This window comes from Berghia stephanieae, chromosome 1, assembly GCF_034508935.2.
Source record: "Berghia stephanieae isolate SIO BIC M18660-M18661 chromosome 1, UCSD_Bste_1.3, whole genome shotgun sequence".
In the NCBI taxonomy this organism is placed as follows: domain Eukaryota; kingdom Metazoa; phylum Mollusca; class Gastropoda; order Nudibranchia; family Aeolidiidae; genus Berghia; species Berghia stephanieae.
In genome coordinates this window covers 136,471,448-136,491,162 of record NC_088360.1, presented here as the reverse complement: position 1 = coordinate 136,491,162, position 19,715 = coordinate 136,471,448, and the positions used below count along the sequence as shown (strand labels likewise).

The 19,715-nt window shown below is 36.8% G+C and overlaps 1 protein-coding gene across 1 annotated transcript; it reads right to left on the bottom strand.

The window, feature by feature from the left end:
• Window positions 1-809: 809 nt before the first annotated feature.
• On the bottom strand, window positions 810-18,017 carry LOC144963292 (small glutamine-rich tetratricopeptide repeat-containing protein beta-like). Its single transcript, XM_078897182.1, has 12 exons — window positions 17,902-18,017; window positions 13,597-13,701; window positions 12,965-13,080; window positions 11,463-11,544; window positions 9,783-9,882; window positions 9,242-9,346; window positions 7,374-7,512; window positions 6,127-6,228; window positions 5,400-5,437; window positions 3,876-3,947; window positions 2,859-2,965; window positions 810-2,089 (listed from the first exon to the last, which is right to left on the bottom strand). The coding sequence occupies exons 2-12, from the start codon at window positions 13,694-13,696 to the stop codon at window positions 2,064-2,066; spliced, it is 987 nt and encodes a 328-aa protein (XP_078753308.1). The 5' UTR covers window positions 13,697-13,701; window positions 17,902-18,017; the 3' UTR covers window positions 810-2,063.
• Between the last annotated feature and the right edge of the window lie 1,698 nt (window positions 18,018-19,715).

Genomic DNA, 19,715 nt, shown 5'->3' with positions numbered 1-19,715 from the left:
GTAATAAACTGTTACAAATGTTTTTATCTTTTTCACACTTTTGGGCCGACATAACATTTGTCCCCCAAGATATTTTTTAAAAGGAGGGGAATAATTAAGGGGGAGGAAAAAAAATCGCTAAAGCCCTGCAACTTTGGAACAATTTCAATTATTACAAACCCATATTCATTTGAAAAGATTTCCGTCACCAAAGAACCCACTTGCGGCTATAGAGAGGACGTCAGCCACTCTCTTCGCAAGTCAGTAGTCAGTGGTTATCTATTATCAGGTAATCCTTGGGTTCTTAGTCAAACACTTCATCAAACCCATTATTGAGTAGGATGTCGATGCAGTTGAAGCCATCTCGACGTCGTCAAATGGAGCATCTTCTGTCGTAGCAGTAGAATCGCCAGATGCCGCATTTAAATCCTCCATTTCAGGTGTTGCTGTTGCCATATCGATCTTCAAAATAATTTGGTCTAGACGTCAAGTTGACCTTTCTATGTCTGAAGAAATTTTAAAGCAATACCTTACATTATATCTTGGTCTACAAAAGAGTCTTTTCAAATGAACGGCCGTGTTTCTATATTTTGCAAGAACCCAAGGATTAGCTGATAACCACTGACTACTGACTTGCGAAGAGAGTGGCCGACGTCCTCTCTATAGCCGCAAGAAAAGAAACCCCAGCCCCAGTAGTAATAATAATAAATGATGTGTAATAGTCAACCATTTTTTCTTCTATACTCTGATTGGGAGAGAGAAAAACTAAATCCCCCCACAACAACGGTTAACCAATTCAAAATAAGATAAGGATTTTCAATCACACTTAGTTAATATGGAAATAAAAACTTTTAATCATTTAACAAAATTCACACAATTTTAACCACTCGAGTGCTGAGTTAAAAGTTTGAAGTGCATCAGAATGCGGGCTTAAATGGTGCAAAGTCAGGATAACACATGGTACATTTTTTAAAAATTTCGCTCTTCCTTCGAAATTAAAACAAGAATGCCTTCAACCAAGAAACATATTTGGAAAGAGGGTAATTTAGATAGACTTTCTGAATAGAATTAGCGAAATCTTGACATTATGAAGTGGTTTGCTTGTATAAAGTGCTGGCAAGCCAAAATACTCACTTTATTTTTATACCCCCAATTAAAAAAAAAAAATTAATTTGACTCCAGAAAAGCCGAAGTGACACTTCTCTTCTTGACTGTGAGAAAACAAAGGAACGAAAAAAAATAAAAATAAAAGTTGATTACGGTATTTTAAATTAGACTTTCTTCTTAGAAGAAATTTCACCCTGACTTGAATCATTTTAACAGCTAGTTTTTTCTTCAAAAATCACTAATTTTGTGTAAATTCTAAATTTGCTTCAAACATCCATTTAAATAGTCATAGCAGCCATCTTGTAAATTAGAAATAGCTGCTAGTTGTTTCAGGTAGTAAACAACTGATAATACGACCAAAGACAAGAGGACGAATTCATCCGCATTGCACTCCACTCAGTCAACCAAGGAGGATTTCATCGCTCCACATCGCACTCAAGTGGTTAACGTTAAACCTTAAAGCCTTTTTTGTAATCCACATATCAATGGTCAGTGGATCAAACCTCTGAGGTCTTGATTTTCACGATCAGCGGATCAAAACTCTGAAGACTACATATGAGCTTTTTGCACCATGATTTATTTAATTTTGGGCAGACTTCTGGTCATCAGAGGTCTGATTCGCCCAAAATTAAATAAAACATGGTGCGCAAAGCTTGTGCGTAGACTTCAGAGTTTTGATCCGCTGATCGTGAAAATCAGGACTTCAGAGGTTTGATCTGCCAACCATGGATAATATATAGCTTGTACTCTAGTTCATGTTCGACTCTAGATATTTAGTGTCATTTCCAGCAGGTCATTTTACATTATACAAATATACCCAGAGAGAATTTAGAAAGACTGTCATCTCATTTGGCCGATAAAAATTATTTTTAATTGGAGCAAGAAATACTTCGTTAACATAACATATTATATTTATTCCGTTTCAAAGTGACTTTATCCCCAAAACCAGTGGAAAAAATAATCAGTTCTGTTGGGTCCTATGATGCAGGAGGGTTGGGAGGGTCTGAAATATATAATTATATAAAACAAAGGAATTAAAATTAGAGATAATTTAAATTGGATGGTATCATTGAATCTTACCCAATTATTCGGCTGGCTAGAATGATATTCAAGGTATTAGTTACTTCTAATATAGTTTGAAATCTTAGGCAAACCAAGCACTATAAATGTTTACCAGTATCTAGACTTTACTTAGTTGTCCACTATTGGAAATGTGTTCGTTTCAAATCAAACAGTCCAAAAGCATCTTGATTATCAAACCGTTCCAGTACCTCATTGCAGCTCTGGTTAACAAGAAAATGCTGACATTTTGAATGAACGAACTTGGCTTAGACATTAAGAAAATTTTTTATAGAAATTAACCAGTTTTGAAAAATTATTGGATAATCTGCTAGAATATTTGAGGGTGCAGATAGCTCAGTAGAGCACTTGCTTCACACGCAAAGGGACAATGATCGATCCTGGCTGAGGTCGAGATACTTTTTTCCTCAGCCCTTGTTCACTCAACAGTGATTCGGTAGCTGGGTCAGTTGGATCTGGTGGAAAGTCCTGTGCAATAGACTAGCATCCTATCCAAAGGATAGTAAACATTTGCTATTGTCAGTTTCAAGCTATAAAAACTGGGATAAACTCCAGTTCCTTAGACCTAATGGCTCTGAATGATTACTGCTTTTCTATCTATATTTCTTAAAGTTTACACAAGAAGATCACTCTCTCCACTCCCTTCCTTTCCCCTCTTTCTCTTTTTTTTTATTTCCCCCCACATCTCTTACCCGTGGGTGGATTATCATTGCCACTATTTGGACCTCTCATCTGTTCTCGTAATTGTTGTACAAGTTCAGGATTAGATTGTTGCATTTGTGAGGCCATTTGCTGGGTTCTGTAATGAAAAAACATGTTTATTATGACTGTTCTTTATATTAAAAAATAAAATTACTATGAAGCTTTGAATATGTAGTTGATTTCATGTATTATCATATAAACCACTGGTTATGTCTAGCTGTATAAAATACATACAAAATATATAAGATAATATATATTTCATATATAATTTTAGTGACGGAATGGTGCTTATTATAGTATGTGAAATCAACGACTAAGTTCAATCACATTAAAGATTAATTGTGACCAGCCATTACAGTCTAGGGATCCTGAGAGCTCGGGAAATGGAACAGGATCAATACTGGGTAAAATCGAGATATTTTTCTGACTGGGGTGGCAGTCAAATGCCTATATACGCTTCATATTGAAATAAATCTGATCAACCAAAAGTTGAATGAAACCAAAAAGGTGTATCCCCAAAAATATTAGAATGAAAGAAGACGAGGACATTGCAGATTTTTGGTCCTTGGAGTTGAAAAAAAATCAAAGATGGTGGTCTGTTTCTATACCATAATCATCTCGCAAACTCAGTCATCTGTCTCATCTGCTGAATAACATTGATGATAATCTCCCATTTTCATATGCTCTTTTTTTTTTTTCCAGACCATTGAGTATAACTGGTCATTACACATGTTTGTCTGTTTCCAACAGATCTATTACTAATGATGAAATGAGAATGTTGACATATCATCTTGTTGCCAAAATCGACATCGATATTCAAGGCAATTTTATACAGCTTACTTATGAAAAGAAGAGACTTTGGTGCCCTTTCTATACAGCCATGCTGCACTGTTAAATTCAAAAGAATAAAATCTAAGATGATCTACCATGATAGTAACAATTCATTAACGTTCAATCTTTCTTCTTTTTGTTTTAAGTCTAAGCAAGGCAGAAAATTGGGAACTCACGCTTGTAGTAATGAATTCATTCCTCCTCCTCCTCCCCCTTCAAGATTTTGATTGCTTACAAGACTTGTCATCCTGGGAAATAAAACAAACGTTAAAATCATGACGAGACTATTTCATGTAGTGACTTTTTTCAATTTTTAAACTCATTCCTAGTCCTAGTTATTATTGACGAGACTAGAAAACGGATATACTACATTCTTTATAAATTGAGCATTTATACAGCACAATATCCACTAAACATGATTAAAGCACTTCAAATGAATTGGCATATTTCTAATTTAAAAATTATGTATTTCTAATGTACAGCAAAGGAATACTGCAGAACAAAACTTAAAGTATATTGTGATTCTTTTAAATGATAAAGACTAGTAAGATAAGGACTGGATAAGAATTAAGATTATAAAATTGTGAACTGTCGATCTGTCTATAGATTAAAATTTAACATTTGTGTCAGTTTGTTTTTGTTTTTGTTTTTAAGGGTTTTACGGCGCTTGCAACACATTTAGGTTATATCAGCGCCAGTAAAAAGGAAGAAAATGGGATAGTAAAAAGTTCTAGAATTACAAATAAAGCACCCAAGAAAAAGTAAGACATAGGGGAATTGGGAACAAATAGGGATCAGATGTAGATTCCAAGAGAACACTATCAAAGTACTTAGTTTGAGACCACCTATAAGTCTCATCCGGACACAAGCACAAAATCCAACAAAGAGGAATACACTCAAATGCTTACATTAAACATTAAAAATAACATATAATAATACATGACAGAGAGATGATTTACAAGAAAAAAAATATCATCTCCCAAAACAATAACTATGCATTTGACTGTTTCCCTCCCAGCCGGGACTCCGACGAGTGCCAGGAAAAAAAAAAAGTAATCCCATTCCAAGACAAAGACAGAAAGCATGTTGGATAACAGATATAAGGCGATAGAAGTAGTATGTACCTCCCTGCCCGCTATGGGAGATCAGGATCCCCACCCAGTTTGTGTCAGTGCATGACATAATCAGTCGGAAGGTGAAAATTTTGGATTTGCATTTTGTTGCAATTTCTGAAAGAATATGCTCCCACAGAGCATTTTAATCTTTATTTGAAGTAAATCGGGTGATTTTTCATGAAGTTATGGTCAGATGTATGGGGAAAGGGATCCAGCAACTTTTCTCAAATTTCATACTTTTTCAACATAAATATTTATGACAAGAACTCATTTTTGATAAAAATTTACATTCTAACTAAACTTGGCAATATCTCAGTTCAAACCTTTTCACCAACCGACTGATTATGTCATTCCCTGTAACACTTATGCTTTGCCACCAGATATTTTTTTATACTAGACATATAAAAAGAAAATTAAACTACACCCTTCCGCATGGCATATTTAGATGTCGTCGCCTAGGCATTCCATGAAGGAATATAAATAATCTATCAAATGTTTGATGACAACAGGAACTACCCATGTTGTCTAAAAGGATATAAAGAAAATCTTAAGGCGAGTAAATCAAACAAACCAGATTTTACTTACATTTGTTGAACCTGTGGATTTGACATCATTGAGGCAGCCTGGGGATGAATTCAAATGCAGGAGTTAGAAAACAGTTACCTCAAAGGGAGGCAATTACTACTTTCAACAATCATATCATAAAAATGCATTCTCAAAATGACCTTTCAAAACCAGATTGTGTAAAGTAAACTAACAATGCATAACCCTATTTAACAAATCATTTGAATCTTTGAATCCACCAAAGTGACAAATTAGGGAGCAGGCACTGGCAAAAGATAAAGATCTGGAAAAAAAAAGCATTTCTGGAACAGGGTCAGACAAAATAAAAATGGAGCTACTCTAATATATCCGTCCTCATACTCTTGTTTCAAATGTTCGTATTTTGTGGTGCAGGTGAGGGTTCACAGAGGAAATGCATAACCTTGTGAAGACTATAGGCATTAAATAATCCCAACTACGAATTGGATAACCTCTGTGGTTTATTGGTAGCACGTCTGACCAGTAAAAAGGTCTGAGGATCGACCCACAGTCGAGGTAGGCTGATTTTTTTCTCAGAGATCTCTCTTTCTATTTTGTCTGGCACTCTTTCATATACACTTATTCAAGGACTCAACTATGCGCCCAGCGAGGCTCGAACCCAGGACTGTCTGATCCAAAAGCAAGTGTCATACCACAAGACCACATAGCCGCACAGATTACACCCCACTACCCCTCATTTTCCATTGAAGAAAAGAAGTAAAAACCTTACCATATTGACGATGTTGGGATCTCTAAACAGAGTGGAGAAATCCATTCCACCCATGGCATTTCCCAAGGCTCCCAGATTTCCCAGACCTCCAGCATAACCAGCCTTAGTGATGAATTCAATTTTTTTAAAAAACAAACGAATAAGATTAATCCTTACCAACTTAAATAAAACTCAACAGGATGTCAATAATGTCAGTAAAATGTGTCAGTGTATGACAGATCAGTCAGAAGATGAACATTTTGGATTTGCATTTTAAAATATTTTTTTTTCTTTTTCATTTTCTGAAAGATTCTCCACAGAGCATTTTACTCTTTATTTGAAGTAAATCGGGTGATTTTTCATGAAGGTATGGTCACATGTATGGGAAAAGTATCCCACAACTTTTCTCAAATTTCATACTTTTTCAGCTGTAAAAAATATTTAAAAGTGAAATTAAACTTTGATATTTTATGAAGATGTACATAAAGGGTTGATTTAATAATTTATGACATGAAATCATTTTGGATAAAAATTGACCTTCTAACTAAACTTTGCAATATCTCAGTTCAAACCTTTTCGCCATCCGACTGATTATGTCATTCACTGTAGCAAATAATTACATGATAGGAATGAAGAAAATCAGCATTATGGACAAATGATGGTGATCAAAACTTTGATAAATATTTCATAATGTAGTCTAAGGCAACAAGCTAAAACTTTGATCTATTCAACCAATTCCTGACAAAAACTCCAATAAACCTTTCACAACTATGTAATCAATCACTGCAAGGAAATTAATTATTTACCCATCTCAAATGTATTTACTGCCCATCATACGTCTACAACATAATAATATGTTACCTTTATTTAAAATCATTCTTATCCATCTAATTAATTTTCTTTTTTCCTTTATTTACTTTCTTATTTGTTTATTATTTATTTATTTATGTGCTTATCTAGTTATCTCTCCTCCCTTTAATGCTTTAATTACAACGCTGATATGATCTAATATAATTTAAATTACGATGATGTAACACATAACAGAAATTCTGAAAGGATCAATAAAGTATTATTATTATTATTATTATTATTATTATTATTATCATTATTATTATTATTATTATTATTATTATTATTATAAATTTCACCATTATCATTAATTTGGAATAAAATCTTGGAGAAAGGGGTGGGGGGGGGGAATAAGTAAAATTGACCGAAGAACAAAGAAAAAAAAAAAAAAAAACAAAGAGAAAGAGAAACGTAATTACCTGTGCGGCGGCCTCCCTCAGCTTCTGCTCTGCTATTTCGAGATTATTCTGATAACTTTGATTATCTGGGTCCAACTCTAAAGCTTTTCTGTAACATTCATATGCACTTTCATGCTGCTCCATGGCAGTGTAGGCGATTCTAATAAAACACCAATGTAAACTTTTATGCACTTCATGCTGCTCCATGGCAGTGTAGCGATTCTAAATAAAACACAATGTAAACTTTTATGCACTTTCATGCTGCTCCATGCAGTGTAGCGATTCTAATAAAAACCAATGTAAACTTTATGCACTTTCATGCTGCTCCATGGCAGTGTAGGCGATTCTAAATAAAACAACCAATGTAAACTTTTATGCACTTTCATGCTGCTCCATGGCAGTGTAGGCGATTCTAAATAAAACAACCAATGTAAACTTTTATGCACTTTCATGCTGCTCCATGGCAGTGTAGGCGATTCTAAATAAAACAACCAATGTAAAGTTTTATGCACTTTCATGCTGCTCCATGGCAGTGTAGGCGATTCTAAATAAAACAACCAATGTAAACTTTTATGCACTTTCATGCTGCTCCATGGCAGTGTAGGCGATTCTAAATAAAACAACCAATGTAAACTTTTATGCACTTTCATGCTGCTCCATGGCAGTGTAGGCGATTCTAAATAAAACAACCAATGTAAACTTTTATGCACTTTCATGCTGCTCCATGGCAGTGTAGGCGATTCTAAATAAAACAACCAATGTAAACTTTTATGCACTTTCATGCTGCTCCATGGCAGTGTAGGCGATTCTAAATAAAACAACCAATGTAAACTTTTATGCACTTTCATGCTGCTCCATGGCAGTGTAGGCGATTCTAAATAAAACAACCAATGTCAACTTTTATGCACTTTCATGCTGCTCCATGGCAGTGTAGGCGATTCTAAATAAAACAACCAATGTAAACTTTTATCACATGGTGCGACTATGATGTGGTCTTGTGGTATGGCGCTCGCTTGCGGATTGGAAAATCCTGGGTTTGAGCCTTGCTCGGCGCATAGTTGAGTCCATGGAAAAGGCTCTTCACTCACATTCTCTCACCACACTCAGGTGCAAAATGAGAACATGACCGTTCACATCGTTGTCTCTGTCTGAAAAAAAAAAAAATGCAATATCGCCTAACAGGCAAAGGTTTCTTTCTACAGGTAACGTGTTGTTGTTGGCTTGGGACCCCTTGTAAAGCGCTTTGAGCATGTATAGTGGATATTGCGCTACATAAAAGCTCAATTTAATTTAATCATATGATAACAATGTGAAAAAATTATTTTATCTTTATTCCTCCACTAGGCGTCCCATACAGCTCAGTCGGTAGAGCCCTCGCCTCACACACAAAGGGACAAATTCGATCCCAGATGAAATCCAGATTTTTTTTTTTTCTGACACCCTGTTCACCCAGCAGAGATAGGGTAGCTGGATTTGTTAGATCTGGTGGAAATTACGTTGCGATATACTAGTATCCAACAGGCAATGAATAATTGGTATTGTCCCTTTCAAAGTACATAAACTAGGATAAAATCAGGCTCCATGGGCCTTTTGGCTCTGAAGGACTAAATCAAAATAGGGCTTGAGCCCCACATCAGGCTATTTCATTATTTTTTTATCCTTGGGCAAGACTTTTGACTCTCAATTTATCCACTGGGACCAAATGATTTGATTCCTGATGACATCTGATGTTTGTTTAATAGCTTAATTGCTTCGGTGAATGACTTTGTCCAGCATCATAAATGCTGTGCCAAATGGCGTAATTGGAGAAATAGCTGATTGTTGGGGTAAGAGACATTCTCGTTTATTTTACAAAGAATTGTCTGGCCTGGTAGAATGTTGAAACTTACCCCATTCGGCCATAAGCCTTGCTGTAACTTGTGTCAATACTCAACGCCCTGTTGCAGTCTTCTATTGCTACTTGATGTTTATTCAATTTACTGTAGGCAGCAGCTCTGGAAGAAAGAAAATGTCAATAACCAGTGCTGATGGTGACAAAAGAGTGATTAATGAGGAAAATTTTGAAAGATTGCCTTTAATTCCATTTTTTTTTCTGCATTAACCCCCACTTTGAGTTATCATTGATACTCTAGCTAACTTGTGGAAAGTGGGAAACTGCACCAATTTGTTCCATAACACAGCAAGTCTCTCACTGCCAGTACATTTGATTGGGAAAAGTGCAAGTCTGTTATGTTTTTTTAAGTGTTTTACAACACTTGCAACACATTTAGGTCATATCAGCGCCTGTAAAAAGGAAGATAATTGGATTGTAAAAACATGGAGACATCAAGATTGCAGCGTTCTGGATTAGAGAAACGCGATTGTACATAATTTCATACACATAAACAAGCCTGAAATAAGAGTGACAACTGTAAATGATCTCACACCCACCTGTTACAAAAATAGACCGCATTCTTTGGATCCAACCGAATGGCCTGAGAATAACTTTCAAGGGCATCAGAAAATTTTTCAGACTTCATGTATTCATTTCCTGGAAAATCGAAAGAGAAACAAAATCATTGAAAAAGAAATACATTGGACTGACCATTCAAAGGAACCAAGATAATTTGACTGCTTAATAAAACAATGTATGAAGAACACATGAGGAAAAAGTGCAAGGTCCCACTCTGTTTGTTTTGTATTATTTTCAAAAACTGATTATCAAGCTTCATCAAAATATTTACAGGCATGAATATTTAATTGCTTTCTGCTTTATAAAATTAATAAATTATCTTCCTACCTAAAAATGCCAATCAATACAATACGCTGACAATGGCCAAAACATAGAAAAGTGTCCTTATAGCCCTCTACCACATACAGATTTTCACTGTTGAAACATACATCTTTATCCATCATAGTTATTGATACCCAGAAACAAATCCCCTCTATTAACCAATTCGGTGTTAACAAAATTGGTAAAAATTGGTCATCATCATCATAGCTTGTCGCTCCAACACCGAACCCACTCCACAGTATCTGTGGACCAGACTCTTAGGTCATGGTCAGTGCAGCTGGTCCCATCCCGGCATTCTCTAAGGATGTGCTCCATCGTCTGCTTTGGTAATTGGTAAATTTTTATAAGGTCCATAATACATACCCGACATCGCTGGCACCTCTATATGCTTTTACCTTCTTCTTCTTCTTCTTCGTTCCTCTGATGGACATCTATGGCTGCAGTCCGATATCTGCTATGAAGTCTGTGGTCCGCTTTAGGTCCTCAGCCTCACCATAGAGCTTTGTGTTGAGTGTTGTAGGGGTGACCCAGTGGTTCGAACGTTGCACGTTGTATAATGGGCAATCCATAAGCACATGTAAAGTGGTTTCATGGTCGGTTCCACATGGGCAATAAGGGGTTGTTCCAATACCTAGCTTTGTAAACATATGTCCTCTTAGTCTATTGTGTCCTGTTCGAAGGCGGAATAGAGTGACTTGGCTACTTCTCTGAATGGCAAGGATTGGATCCTGCTTGTTGTGTTCCAGGTGTGTGTCATTCCTTCCTTTGTCTATTTTTAGCTTTATTATTTTCTTTTGCTGATGGTAAGTGATTGACGACTTCGGTTGTTCCTTTTGGGCTCCTTCTTTGGCCAGTTGATCGGCAATTTCATTTCCATATATACCTACATGACTTGGAATCCACTGCAGCACAATTTTTCCTGTTTTATCAGATAAGCCCTCAAGGGCCTCCACAGTGTGTGCGGCTTCAGAGTCCTGGTAATTTTCAATAGACCGGAGAGCATCATCAGAGTCTGTCAAGTAAACCACATTTTTCCCGTATATTCTGTGATCTCTGGATAGTTCTTTTGTTGCATTGAGGATGGCTTTTTCTTCAGTTTTAGTACTTGTGCACATTGAACCCACTGCTACAGATATTTTTGTTTCTGTTTTATCTGTCCAGTGTATGAGTGCACCAGCACCTCCATTCATGAGGGGGCCGGAAACTGAGCCATCTGTATAAACTCTTATCCAGTTGGTCATTGGGCTTTTACCTGATTTCAACTACTTCTAAACCTTGAGTCAGTATCTTATCATCATAATAGCAACTAAACCCATAAACATTACAGTAACAGCTACCTTTATTTTTTAGCCTTTCCGCTTCCCCTTTTTGTTCTGGCGTTGCTTCGTGTAAGGACAGTGAGGCCAAGTCTGATTCAGCCTGAAAGACATACGAAGACATTTAAGATTTAAAATAACATAGTGGTCAATTTTTCAAATAGCTTAAGTGTGACACCTTGCACAAAACTGTCAAGACCCAAAAATAAGCAGTATGTTTGGACTTATCATACAACATAATCAAGATTAAGAGCATTTCTGTTCCATATTTTACTTTGCTAGTCAAAACGAATAATCCAGGGACAAGCAAGGGGCATTTCCATTCCATATAAACAGTCCAATGTTTTTTCTTCTTTCAATTTTATTCAGATTGTGATTGCTAAATTGGGCCAGTCCTCATTTTACCAAGACACTATGTAACAGCTTTCTCTCACCATTCCTGCCAAATTCAAAATTTCAAAACAGTCCTTTTTTTCAGTAACAAATAATATACATCTGTGACATGAAAATGATGCCTTAACTTTATCTTTTAATCGAAGTTCACTCTTGTTTCCTCTATTTAACACATTTATTACATGATTTTTTCTTCTTCTGACCTAAATTTTAATGCTTCTATTGCCATTGGCCAACTTCTCTATGTCTTTAAATTTTCATACATTTTTGATTAACTACTTTGAGCCAATTTTATAAATTACTTTTAACTTACGACAATATATATAGGTCTCAAATCAGAATTTTCAAAAAGGAGGAATATTTTGAGGCTTCCACGTAATGCGAAATTTATCATAAATTACGAGAGCAATATGCCCCTATTGTTGACAATACTAGTAAAATATAGAATTATTAACATACAAATCACACTCAAAAAGGGAAAAAAATCTATTAAAGAACTTGTAAACATAGATACGTCCCTTGTAACCAGACTGTTTACAATGATTTTTGAAGATGTATAGATACTACTAAGGACCTGGACCCAAGCTTAGCGGAGGAAAATAGTGGAAGAGTTGAAATATCAGAAATTTTAGACACACTATGTGAAAAAAGTAGAGCCAGACCACAAGACAAACCATAATATGCTAACATTATCCTGAGCTATTTGAAAACAACTAGCTAAATAGCCAGCCAAAATTTTATGATAAAATAATCACCAATACATAAAATCAATCGAAAAAATTAAAAATGAAATATAAATGATCTGCTCTTTGACTCTTTGTAAAATCCTCTAAAAAGAACTTGCTAATAATAAGCCAATTTGAGTTATCCATGCACATCTCAAATGCATATTTCTTTAAACAAAATTTTTTTAAATTACGCCTTTCTGTGCAGCACCCTTAATTGCCATCGCCTTGGCATTCCATGAATGAATGATAGAAAATCAATCATACGTCTGATGTCAATAAGAATCAATTTTGCTGTCCAAAGTGAACAAATGGGGTTTAATGATCTTGCCCAAGGAAAAAAACAAAAACATAAATGCCTATGTTGTTAACATTTGAGAAAAATTGCATTGCATACAGACTTACCTCGGCAATTTGAGCATTGAAGATGTCAAGAAGATTCCTCTGCACTGCATACTTCTGTACGAATTCAGCCTCACTGGTGTTAACTTTATAAACTTGTTCCAAACATTGAATCGCAACTAGTAAAGAAAGAGGATAAGCACACGAGTATTCGTATTAGAACATATGAAATATGATTTTTTTTAAACGAGAGAGAGAGAGAGAGAGAGAGAGAGAGAGAGAGAGAGAGAGAGAGAGAGAGAGAGAGAGAGAGAGAGAGAGAGAGAGAAATAGTTATATACTATATAACAAATATTTTATTATGTTATGATGATTTATAACGCAGTTTACGAGCAAATATCTCCTTATCATTTATCCTAGGACCTAAATTTTTTTTCACCTCAATTATTCAATGACTTATGTTTGTCTCATACATTTTGGAATAGACCTGCCACACACAAGGAACAAGTGGTAAGTTTAACTAAACTTTTCACTTTTGAAAATGCAATTTGCTATTGCGAATCAAAATGACAACTGAAATTCAAGAATTCTATTTTTCACAAGTAAATATCATAGAAAACATATCATATTTATAAACAAGTCAATACTAACTAAATAAATGAATTATATTTCAAAAAGAGAAAGATATGAATTACCCTCTAAACTTTCTGCTGCCTCATCATCCAATTGTCCAGATCGCTTTTGATCTTCTAGAAACTTCAGAATTGAAAATACAAGTTTGTTAACGTCTGCCATCCCACCTGAAAAACATGAGACCAACATGTGACAATTCAATCAATATGAAGACTTTGTTCCACTCAATCTGTGACTGAATAGGCAACAAGCTTGGCTCACTGAATTATTGATATTTATCTATTACCTGTATCTGAGAAGAATTGTGTAAACCTATTTGAGTATCATATGCAGGAGATGGAGGGCACAAGAGCCTGCATATGGATAGTCCTTGCATACATGTGAGACAAAGGCATCCACAGTTTTACATGTTACCGCACTGTCATCCAGCTGACTCCAGTCCTTAAATGCAAGAACTAGGAATGAAGGCTTGTACTGGTTTATTGTTGCTGGTATAATCTTGAAGTTGCAACAGTTAGTTTTCCATGTGTGACTTGTGTTTACAGTAAGTCATTCAAATTCCATCGTGACCAGGACCTTGACAATCTTAAATAGCAGGATAAGTCACTTCTCTTCTTTGTCTGAAAAGCTCGCTCCATCCCAGTTGGTTCAGCATCTTTGTAACACTGCTAGTTTGTCGGTAGTCCATCACGAATTGAGCTGCTCTTCTTTGCAACATATCTGGTTGGTGCTTGTCCTTTGCCAGATACAGATCCAGAGAGCCAATTTTCAATTCGACTCACAGGAATTTCAGACACCACTCGGAGGAATTTCCGCACACACAAAAAGGGAATTGGGATGATATTTGGTATTGTGTTTACAAATTGTATAGATCTAAATAGATAACTGATTACAAATATTTTCTGATATATGAACACATTGTCAAATACAACCCCAAAGTTTCTTTATTTCAAGTGAAGAAAAGCTCCAAAACATAATGATGGTAGTGAGGGTGATGTTGTGTTGGTGGTTGTAGTAGTAGTAGTAGTAGTAGTAGTAGTAGTAGTAGTAGTAGTAGTAGTAGTAGTAGTAGTAGTAGTAGTAATAGTAGTAATAGTAGTAGTAGTGATGATGATGATGTCATAATGGCTGTTGTAGTAGTAGTAGTAGTAGTAGTAGTAGTGGTAGTGATGATGATGTGGTGGTGGTGGTGGTGGTGACTGTGGTTGTAGTAGTGGCAGTGGTTGTAGTAGTAGTGATGATGTGGTGTGGGTGGTTGTAGTAGTAGTGATGATGTAGTGGTAGTGGTTGTAGTAGTAATGACGATGTGGTGGTGGTGGTTGTAGTAGTAGTGGTAGTGATGATGATGTGGTGGTTGTTGTAGTAGTAGTGATAATGATGTGACAATGTTGGTTGAAGTAGTAGTGGCAGTGATGATGTGGTGGTGATTGTAGTAGTAGTGGTCGTGATGAAGATGCGGTGGTGGTGGTTGTAGTGTGTGTGTGTGTGTTTGAGAGAGAGAGAGAGAGAGAGAGAGAGAGAGAGAGAGAGAGAGAGAGAGAGAGAGAGAGAGAGAGAGAGAGAGAGAGAGAGAGAGTGCTAAAAGTGCATCAAGTGATAAGTAGAGCAACATGAACTTTAATAAACTAACGAGGCTAAAGTTTGAGGTTAAAGTATTTGTTATTAGCTATTATTGGCAAGTGCAGGAAGGTGAACATAAATATCAACCCAGTGAGCGCAATTTATTGATTTGTGTATGTGTGCGTCTGTTTGTGTGACGGTGGAGAGAGAGAGAGAGAGAGAGAGAGAGAGAGAGAGAGAGAGAGAGAGAGAGAGAGAGAGAGAGAGAGAGAGAGAGAGAGAGAGAGAGAGAGAGAGGGTGAGAGAGGGAGAGGGGAGAGAGAGGAGAGAGGAGGGATTTGAGCTAAATTTGTTTAAAGGGTTTTTACAGCGCTTGCAACACTGGTTGCAGTAGTATTGGTGGTGGTAGGGGTGGCGTTGTGGTGTTTGTAATAGTAGTTGCAGGGATGGTGATGTGATGGTGGTGGTAGAGATGATGAAGTAATAATGGTTGTAGTTGTCGTGGCATTGATGATGATGTGGTGGTTGTTGCAGTAGTGGTGGTGGGGATGGTGATGTGGTGATTATTGCAGTAATGGTGGTCGGGATGGTGATGTGATTGTAGCAGTAGTAGTGATGGTTGTAGTAGTAGTGATGATGGTGTGGTGATGATGGTGGTTGTAGTTGTAGTAGTAGCAGTGGTGATAATGACGATGTGGTGGTGGTTGTTGTAGGAGTGGTAGTGATGATGATGTGGTGGTGGTGGTGGTTGTAGTAGTAGTGGTAGTGATGATGTGGTGGTGGTTGTAATAGTAGTGGTAGTGATGATAGTGTGGTGGTGGTGGTTGTAAAGTAGTGGTAGTGATGGTTGTGGTTGTAGTAGTAGTGATAGTGATGATGATGTGGTGGTGACGGTTGCTGCTGTAGTGGTATTGATGATGTGGTGGTGGTGGTTGTAGTTGTTGTGGTAATGAAGATGATGTTGTGGTGCTGGTTGTATTAGTAGTGACTGGATGGGACGGGGGGGGGGGGGGGGGGGGGGTTTCCTTGGAACAAATAAACATCACCGGAATTCGACGGAAGTTGCCCGTAACCCAGAATTTTTTGCTCCAGACCGGATTGTTTTTCCGGTGAAACCGGAGTTTTGGCATCACTGCAGATCCCATGCTGATGCTGCAATTCTCGCACTGAACGTACCAGACTCTTGCATGTTGTTGGCTTCACTCACTCACTCATTCCCATGAGCGGATGGTCGTCAGGGGGACTTGCGGGATGTAGCCTTCACACCACAGTGCCACACATCCCAGTCATTGGCTTTCATTGTCAGCTCATACAGTGCCAATCCTTTTCATTCTTTGATGTTATCCAGCCACATTTTCCCTTGTCTTCCTCTTCTTCTTTAACCTTGCATGACTGTCTTGCACAAGCTGTCATGTCTGATCAGATGTCCAAACAATGCAAATTTCCGTCCTGTCTTCCTTCTAGCTTTTCCACATCTTCAAGAACCTCCTTATTAGTTTTGTGTTCCAGATATGACATTCAAAGGATTTTCCTGTAACTCTTCGCCAACTATTTCTTGGCCTCCCTGGTCTTCTTTCTCCTAGGGGATTCCATGTCCAAGACTGTCTTGTGAAGTTCCAGGCAGGTTTTCTCTAAGTGCATGGCCTATCCATCCCCACACAGATTGTTGGTTGAAAGTGCATGGCCTATCCATCCCCACACAGATTGTTGGTTGGCAGCTTAACAAAGATTTTCATTTCTAACTTTATCCGTCCACCTGATGCCCAAAATCATCCTTCAACATGTGTTTATAAAAGTCTGTGACTTGTTGGTGATGCCTTTGGTTGTCCTCCATGTTTCTGATCCATACAGAAATACAGACTTTACAATAGTATAAAAAATTCATAGTTTTGTTGAGACTGAGACCCCAACGTCTTTTGACTTCCAAATTTTCTTCAGGACTTTAAAGGCTGTCAAAGTAATTGTGGTTTAAAGAAAATGCTTTTTTTAGCATAACACGATGTCCTAACAAAATCAGGTGAATTTTTTTTAAATTGCATATTCTGATATTGTTAGACAGGCAACATTCCTCCTACAGTCCATGGCAGGAATTAGGAATATGAGTTAGCTGAGTCAGTGATCAGTGTGTATAGGAAAAACAGACTTTCTTCTGAACTGTTCAATTTCTTTATTAGTTCCACCCAGTGACTTTGGTTCCACTTCTGATCACTGCCCACACCACCCCCCCCCCCCACCCCAACCCCCAAAGTGTTTACGACAATATAATGATAATACATCATACTCATCATAGTCATAGGCATAGACATCGTGAAGTCAAAATCACGTTTGTTACTGTTACAGTTCTGTTATTATCATCATACTATATTGCTTGCCAGCAAGGGAGCACTTATGTGATGTCAATGTTTCGCTACCATAAACCCTAAGCCTATCCTAAGTGGCACAGAAGAGAGTCAGGATTTAGTCTAGGGTGAAGGTGGCATATGATTCAAGGCAACCTAGCCAAATTCATAGACAAATGGCTGCTCTGCTTTAAAAAAAATTACAGTCAAGTATGCAATTTTTATGCTTGTACCTAGACTGATCTCTACATTATTACAGGAACAGTAGGGGTGTGGTGACATTTAGTTTAGGAAGAGATGAAGAAGTGATGTGGTGACAACTTGGTGGAAGTGTGAGTGTGACTCGGTGACAGTGACAGTGACAGCGCGACAGTTCAATTCACAGCAATTGTAATTTATAGAGTAATGGACGACAGAACAGAAAATATGGTCGGTTTTATATGCATGAAAATAACAACAGTAAATTACCTCTCTAATTTCTATCAATAAATCACAATTTCACACTTAGCCTAATCACAATCGCCTTTACTTCCAGAGGATTCAGATTCTCGTCAGAGATACTAAATGACTGGATCAGGGCTGCCAGATGGCTATAGTCCTTTGTCACCAATTTCGACTTTAAACGTGTCTAAATTGGATCGTACGTAGCCGAATACTACATACCGACGTGCACAAATTTGCAGGTCTGAAAACCGATCAATTTTATGGACTGATTTAACAGTGTTGTAATGGACAATATTTCACGTTGTTTTTAGAGTATCTCTATTACAACAAGGAGACCATGACAAAAAATTAATACACGTTGCTACATACACTTTGATCCCCTTGAAAAACTAATAAAGTTAGGTTATTAAAAAATCGAAGAGATTATGACAAACATTTTAATTATTAAAAAAATTAAAACATAAAATATATTTTTAAAGAAACAAAAATCAATACATAATAGAAACCTGATTCTCCTTTTAGACAATTTTGAAAAATTTGGCTTCTCACGTGGCAATCTGGCAGCCCTAACTGGACTTTTTTTTTTTTTTGATAGTGGTGGGCCTCATTCGATACTTAAATCAAAATTACTCATTAAGTTTGAGATTAATGAGATGCTTGATATTTTTCCAACACTTTAATCGATATTCCATGTGCAGCTTGTCCTGTCTCTATTATGAATTTAAGTAACTTTCTAGTCTTGAAAGAAAAAAAAATCAGGCCTCCAAAATATACATGTTTGGACTTGCCACTTCTGTGCCATGTGAACGGTTGTTCTAAGCTTACTCGGACGGCACTAGTAAAACTAAAACCAACTTTGAATATGACAGCTTAGCTTGGGATTCTTGTCTTGTCATTAAGTCTGAACAAGTGTGTATGAAACGGTGCCATACACAGCAAGAAAGAAAATACAACAACACAACAACCAAAAAAATCCCCAAAACATTAGTCTGTCTTGACTGGGGATCGAACCTCAAAATTCCTGATTACCGGTAAGACGTGCTACCATTATACCATTGAGGTTCCCGGTAGTTGGGACAATCTTAATATACTATAATATCCTTCACAAGGGTATTATACGTTTTTGTTTTGAATCAAAGCGTACTTTGGAGGACGAAGACATTAGAGTTGATCCAATGTTTTCTTTCATTTGGAAAAATGCTATCAATTGGAATGTTGTCAGTCCCAGACCGACCTTAAAGATGGCTTCGGCTTTTTGGATTGTGCGTCTTTCGTGCAAAGGCAACCAGTTTAGACTCGTACATAAAAACACACTTTTTAAAAATCGAACAGATGCAACAAGGCAGTATGATTCATCACCAACTGCAAATCCGAAAGAAAAAAAAAAAGAAAAAAAGATTGCATCACGGGTGCACCCAAGAAGCTCCAATTACCGACACTAGAACACCGAGAGAAAACTCCAAGTATCATAGTAACTTTGTAAAGACGGATACACAATAAGGAACTTCCATGCATCAAAATTGGATCTTAAAGATTCAAAACGAGAGATTCTTTTTGATCGGAACGCTCAAGGTTTACTCCAGACACTGTCCATAAATTATTGTTTCTCCAAAAAAAATAAAATAAATAAATGAATAAATAAAAAAAAAAAAAGTAAAATAAGAGAACAATCTTAATCTGAATCTTCCTTTGATGTCCACCTTCACTCCTGAAGATTTTGATATGAACAATAACATTAAGTTGAAAGTTCAACAGTGATCTAGAAGCTCTGTAAATAAATCTAAAGCGGTGCAGATGTAACTTCCCGTTGGTAAATCGTTCCAATCTGTGATGGTTCT